Source organism: Populus alba, chromosome 19 (assembly GCF_005239225.2).
Source record: "Populus alba chromosome 19, ASM523922v2, whole genome shotgun sequence".
Lineage (NCBI taxonomy): Eukaryota > Viridiplantae > Streptophyta > Magnoliopsida > Malpighiales > Salicaceae > Populus > Populus alba.
The window spans coordinates 7655644-7662595 of record NC_133302.1 but is presented as its reverse complement, the minus strand read 5'-3'; the positions used below and the strand labels follow the sequence as shown (position 1 = coordinate 7662595).

Sequence of the window (6952 nt, the reverse complement as noted above, 5' to 3'; positions counted from 1 at the left end):
AAAAAATATTAATTTAAAATAAAACATTTTATTATTTTTTAAAAACACATTTAAAATAAAAAAAATAAACAGCCTGTAATATCTGTCAAATATCTATGGTTGAGCGGTAATGTACACCACCGTCCAAACTGTATCGGAAAAGACAAAACCATGGTCCCAGAAGTCCTCTGGCGTCAGCTTGCTTGTAGGAACTATCTAGGAAAAGACGAAGTTGACTATAGATTGTCTGCCAGGAAAGCCACTATACATGCAGTCTTGCAGGACAAGCATGCATGCGTCACCTGTGACCCTGATGACTTAGCCAATAAGATTAGCTATCTCCGCTTGCCGGGCTATAAAGTTCTTGCACAAGTGGAGAGGAAAGAGGAGGAGGAGGAGGAGAATCGAACAGACAAAAGAAATGAATCCAGCAGATATGTTTACTCAAGTAGGTTCTGTGATTGCAAGTGTTATGTTTGCTTGGGCCATGTTCAAGCAATATTGTCCGTATAGTGTACAAGAATATTTTGATAAATACTCCAAAAGGGCCTTCACTTTCGTTTACCCTTACATTCAAATTAGCTTCAATGAATTCACCGGCGACCGGTTCATGCGTAGTGAAGCTTACTCTGCCATTGAGAACTATCTTGGTTCTCGTTCATCTACGCAAGCAAAGCGGCTGAAGGCTGATGTTGTCAAGAACAGCCAGTCGGTTGTTCTTAGCATGGATGATTATGAAGAGGTTGGGGATGAATTCCAGGGAGTCAAACTTAGGTGGGCTTCAGGGAAACATATTTCCAAGTCGCCATCTGTTTCTTTCTATCCCGTAACGGATGAGAAGAAGTACTACAAGCTCACTTTCCATAAAAGACACCGGCAACTCATCCTCGGGGATTACTTGAATCATGTCTTGAAAGAGGGTAATGAAATCAAGGTGAGGAATCGTCAGAGGAAGCTTTACACTAACAGTGGATCGTACTGGAGGCATGTGGTGTTTCAGCATCCGGCTAGTTTCGAGACGCTTGCAATGGAGGCAGAGAGGAAGCAGGAAATCGTTGATGATCTTGTCATATTCAGCAAGGCTGAAGACTTCTATGCAAGAATTGGAAGGGCCTGGAAGCGAGGGTATCTGCTTTTCGGTCCACCAGGGACTGGTAAATCAACTATGATTGCAGCCATGGCCAATCTTTTGAACTACGATATATATGATCTTGAACTGACTGCTGTGAAGGACAACACTGAGTTGAGAAAGCTACTGATCGAGACAACAACCAGGTCCATTATTGTGATTGAGGATATTGACTGTTCTCTTGACCTAACCGGTCAAAGGAAGAAGAAGAAGGAGGAAGAGGGGGAGAGAGACGAGAAGGATCCAAAGCCGAAGCTGCCCAAGGAAGAAGATAGCAAACAGAGTCAGGTCACTCTTTCTGGGATTTTGAATTTTGTTGATGGACTCTGGTCAGCTTGCAGAGGAGAAAGACTGATTGTTTTCACGACTAATTTTGTGGAGAAACTTGATCCAGCTCTCATCAGGAAAGGAAGGATGGACAAGCACATAGAATTGTCCTATTGTAGCTTCGAAGCATTCCAGGTTTTGGCGAAGAACTACCTTCGACTTGATTCACACCATTTGTTTGCCAGAATCCAGGAGTTGTTGGGGGAAACCAAAATGACTCCTGCTGAAGTAGCAGAGCATTTGATGCCAAAGACTATTTCTGGAGACGCCACGGTTTGCTTGGAGGGCCTCATAGGAGCACTCGAGAAGGCGAAAGAGGACGCTATATTGAAAGCAGAAGAAGAAGCAAAAGAAAAGGAGAAGGAGAGCGCTAGATTGAAAGCAGAAGAGGAAGCAAAAGAGAAAGAGAGCAAAAGCTGAGAAAGGCAAAAGCTGAAGAAGAAGCAAAAGAGAAAGCAAAAGCTGCAGAAGAAGCAAAAGAGAAGGATTCGTCAGCTGCAGAGAATGCAAAGAAGAAAGTAAAAGACAATGGTTTCTGTGAAAATGGAAATGGAGAACTGGATAACAAAGAAAATAAGCAGGAGGGCTTCAGCCACTGAAGGTCAGCTCTGCAGTATTTGGGATTGAAGAAGCTTGGTCTCTTGAGACAGAATAATCACATTTCTATGATTTTAATGACTGTAAAGATTATCGCAACAATGGTGATATCCATATCAACAGTCTTCTAGCATGATTAAACCACTTCAAGCTTGATTAAAGATGTAGTAGTTTACCTTAATGCTATCTTTTATGGTTATTTCTTCGTTAGTCACTTTCCTCTGTTAAAATCCTCAACTTCTGCTAGTCCAGAAAATCAGAATCACTTACAAGGGCATCTCCAAAATCTCCTAGCCAGTTATATCTCCGATGGCTTATCTCAAATCATTAGTTCTCTGCGATTGAAGTATCTCTAGGGAAGCATCTCTGTAAACTCCCCCGTAAACTCCCCTGTAAAAGGATAAAAAGACCTCGATAAGTAATAGAAACTCGGGACTTAAAGAGATAGATAAATGAGGAAAATAAATACAAATGTGGCATGTAATGGAGGGAATGACTAGTTGAAACAAAGATTATGACTATTAATTTTTTTAAAAAATTATGACATCAACGAAACTAGCAATAAGTTTTGATGGATAGAAAGATTAGAAAAAATTAAAATAAATGTTTTTTTGAGAATGAGTAATAATTTTGAGGAATTACAATGGAACATGAAAAAATTAAAGTTAAGAAAGAATTGCATGTAAAAATATTGATGTAAACCTGAATAAAAATTGGTAAAGTTATCGCGAACTGGTAACAAGTTCGTAAATAAGATAATTAGTAAAAAGGAAAAATAAATATAGTTGTGATAAGAAAATAATCCCAAGAATTTAGTAAAATAATTGATGCAAGGATAGAATAAAAAAAATTATTTTTTAATGAAAAATAATAAATAGTCTAGTTTTAATGTTATCGGTCATAACTCTTAATTTAATCATTAAATCGACTTGACATTTCATGAGTAGTCTCATGATATGTTTCTCTATCTTGAGTTAGAATTTCAAAACAATCAAGAATTTAAAAAGACTGGAGACAAAAAATACCATGTAGACTTACTGATGGCAATTTTATATATAGGTGGAAAAAATGGAAAAAATCAGTTTTTCCTCTCTGTATAACCGACGGGCCTGCTAGAAAAATTAGAGGGGGAGAGTTCTTCATCTTTACTTGAGTTTTAATTAGAAAACCTAGGAGAAACCATTGTTTAGGGCATGAGAGATGAAAGGATGGGATTTTAAACACGATCAAACATTCCTTTGTAACATTGCCTTAAAATTTTAAATTTCACATTACCCTTTAGAATTTTAATATTCTATCAATAATTTTCTCGTTACGTTAAAATAGTATACACAATCAGAAGATGCATTAATTACCCGCACTTTGCTTTATGCAAATGCACCAACAGATTCACCGACAGACTAGTAATTAAAATTATTATTAATTAGTCTGTCAGTGATTCCCTCAGTACGTGAACAAAATCCATAAATTTTTCCATCGGTGATGAGTGAACAATTCTCTTTGCCTCTAGAACACATCGATTGACTCAAACCTGTCAGTGTTTCCATCAGTGATGTGTAAATAGTTCTCTTCGCTTCTAGAATACACTGACGAGACCAAATCCATCAATAATGTGCACAATGAATGACAAATTGTATCTCTATTCATTGTCTATCCTCCCTACAAAAAAGTTCAATTGGAAGCTGCATGAACTGATAAGGAATGCAATACACCACATCACTCTCCATAATTGTAGGAGATAATATAGCTAGATAGATTTGAACAATTGTTTAAGTTGTTGTTTCCTACCATAACCATACCTGCGCATTGTCTATATATATAACTCTCTCACCACAGAACAAGTGTGGCTTTACAATTACTTTCATGGTATCAGAGTAGTATAGGATTCATATCCATCGATCCAATGGCTTCAACTGCTCTAAATTCTTCTCTTTCTCTTTAAACAATGTTTCATATGATCACCATCAAGATTTCTTCTACCAACTATTTTTTTATGGCGAAATCAGATTTTGCCATTCCTAAATTCTCAAAACCTACTTGGTTATATTGATGGATCTTTGCATGAGCCTCCGGAATCCATCCTCTCGGATTCAACTAGTATTCCCGAAATCACAAATTCTAATTTGTGATTTCTTTTTTTTTTTCTTTTCATCCCGATGAAATTATAGCCCGGGTAATTAAAGTAAATGGATAATTAACATGTAGTAAGTTAAAGACTAATTAATATAAAAAAAATGTTTATAAAATCTCATCAAATTATAATTTAAGATTTTGAATTGAAGTCTTTTATTTGCGAGGAATATTATTTAAGATTTAAAATTAATTTCTTCACAAGTATTATGTTCATGACCAACACCAACATTGGCCTTGCTGAACCATCAAGAGTTTATGATATAAGAAAAATAATAATGTAATTTAAGTAATGCTAATTTTATAAAAGGTTAGTCTATGTTAAAAATATATAATCAATTTTTTTTTATTTTTTAAGTTTAAATCTTATTTTCAATATACCATATTATTAAAAAAATACTCTTTTAAAATCATTTAAGAAATACTTAATTTTAATTAATACGTGAACTAATTTAAAAATATTCTTTATCATGAAATTAAACTTTGGTCATGCTTTTTGTTTTTTGGTTTAATAAATAAAATATGTAGCCTTAATGGTCCAGAGATTGCATATATAAAACTGTGAACGTGATGAAGGCCGCATTTGTTTGCTGGAAAAGTAGTTTTTTTTTGGAAAGTGAATTCCGGAAAAATGAATTATTTTATGATATTTGGTAGTGTAATGAAAAATAAGTAGAAAAACACTTTTCAATGTTTGGTTATGTTATGGAACATGAGTTGGAAAATAACTTATTAATGCTTTATTTTTCTCAAATTTATTAAAATAATGAGGAACAAATCTTACAAATTAAAAGGTTGAATGATAATGAAATTGAAAAAAAAAAATATAATTTCATAAATTATCTCAAATAAAATAAATAATAATCTAAATAATAGAGATCAAATCTATAAAAAAAAAAAATAAAAATGAAGAAATTAAAATAATAATAGTTAACATTTCATAAATTATTTCAAATAAAATAAGTAACAATTAAAAAAATGAGGATCAAATTTGATAGATAAAAAATTTCAATAAAAAATCATAAGGGAAAAGAAAATAACAATTATAAACATAAGGACCAAAGTTAACATAAAAATTAAATTTTAAGAGATGAAATTATAAAATAAATATTTTTTAAAAAATTTATATAGCAATCAAAAGTTTGAGGATCAAATTTAATATAATTAGCAAATAATATGATATTTCTAAATTTTTCACAATTTCTGGAAAATATTTTTCCCCCAAATTTTTCAGGAAAACACTTTCCTGAAAACCAAGCCAAAATTTTCTTTGACTGGAAAGTATTTTTTGTTGACTAAATTTTCTAATGACAAATATACATAGAAAAGTTTGAAAAATTATTTTTCAGAAAACAAACATAGCATAAAAAGGAAGTAGCAAAGAAGAAGACACCATATCCATCGTTCATAGAATCTAGCAGCTGTTGGTTCTGAGAAATTTCCATAAGAGCTACGAAAATAGAAAAACTTGACAACTTTTTGGGATAAAAAAAGTAGAGAAATCAAGGTTAAGACGACCAAGAAATCAAGGCTAAGCAATTGAAAATTTTCCTAGCTAGTTCCTCTTTTCATGGAAAAAGTTGAGAAATTTTGTTTTAATTTCGGTTCAGTATCGTATCGAGGAGTATTTTTCAAAATTATTTTTTATTTTAAAAATATATTAAAATTTAACCGTGAAAAAAACCTGACTAAATCGATTAAAATTTTTAAAAAACTGAATGGTTCGGTTTGATTTTTGGTTTTATAAGTTTGAAACTGAAAAAGCCAAACCGATCCCAAACAAAAAAAAACAGAGCCAAACTGGAAAAAAACTGATCCAAACCGGAAAAAACCGAGTCGAACCAAAAAAAATTGATTTTTATTCTAAAAATAATCGAACTGAACCAAAACTGGTAGGTTTGAACCGGTTTTGATTTTTTTTAAATACCAGTTTAGTTATTTTTTTTTAATAAAAATCAAATCAAACGGAAAATAATTACTCTTATTAATTTGTACATATCTCCACTGTAATTTTGGAACTTGTGATAAAACTAAAAGGTTTTTCCTTAATTTAGAAATGATAGTACCTTTTTTTTTTTATAATTAAAATGATATTATTTTATTTTTTTAAAATAAAAATTAACTGGAATAACCTAATAATCCAGTCTATAACTTGTTCAAAATTTGAAATCTAAACCTCAAACTAGCCGAGTTTAAAAACTATTTTACAGATGCTGCGTAGCGCAGAAGAAGACAACGTGTATATATTGTTTTCTCTTAATCTAGAAATTATAATATCGTGCTTCTTGTAACAAAAATAATTTTATTATCTTTTGCTTAAAATATTTTTTAATATCAAATAATAAGAATAACTCTAAACTTAATATACAACAACCAGAAAGTAAATTAAAATTAAAGTTTCATAAAATTAATGAAAATTTCTTTTTATAAACACATGCTTATTAAAAATCATAAAACAATATTAATTATTTTTATTGGGTCACTACGGCAACCCAAATTAATTATTTTCATTAAAGCAATATATTTTTATTTGTTAAATTGACTTGATTGGATTTAAATCAAGTTTTTCTAGTCAATTAAATTGGTTAAATTAAAATATTTTCCATTTAAACTTAAAAAATCAGTTGAGTCACAAATTTCATGAGATACATGGCTTCGTATCTATGGTTGAGCGGTAATGTACACCACCGTCCAAACTGTATCGGAAAAGACAAGACCATGGTCCATGAAGTCGTCTGGCGTCAGCTTGCTTGCAGGAACTATCTAGGAAAAGACGAAGTTGACTATATA

General features: G+C 31.9%; 1 protein-coding gene across 1 annotated transcript; it reads left to right on the top strand.

The window, feature by feature from the left end:
• Window positions 1-342: 342 nt before the first annotated feature.
• On the top strand, window positions 343-1855 carry LOC118056975 (AAA-ATPase ASD, mitochondrial). Its single transcript, XM_035069429.2, has one exon. The coding sequence runs from the start codon at window positions 401-403 to the stop codon at window positions 1853-1855; it is 1455 nt and encodes a 484-aa protein (XP_034925320.1). The 5' UTR covers window positions 343-400.
• The last annotated feature ends 5097 nt before the right edge of the window (window positions 1856-6952 follow it).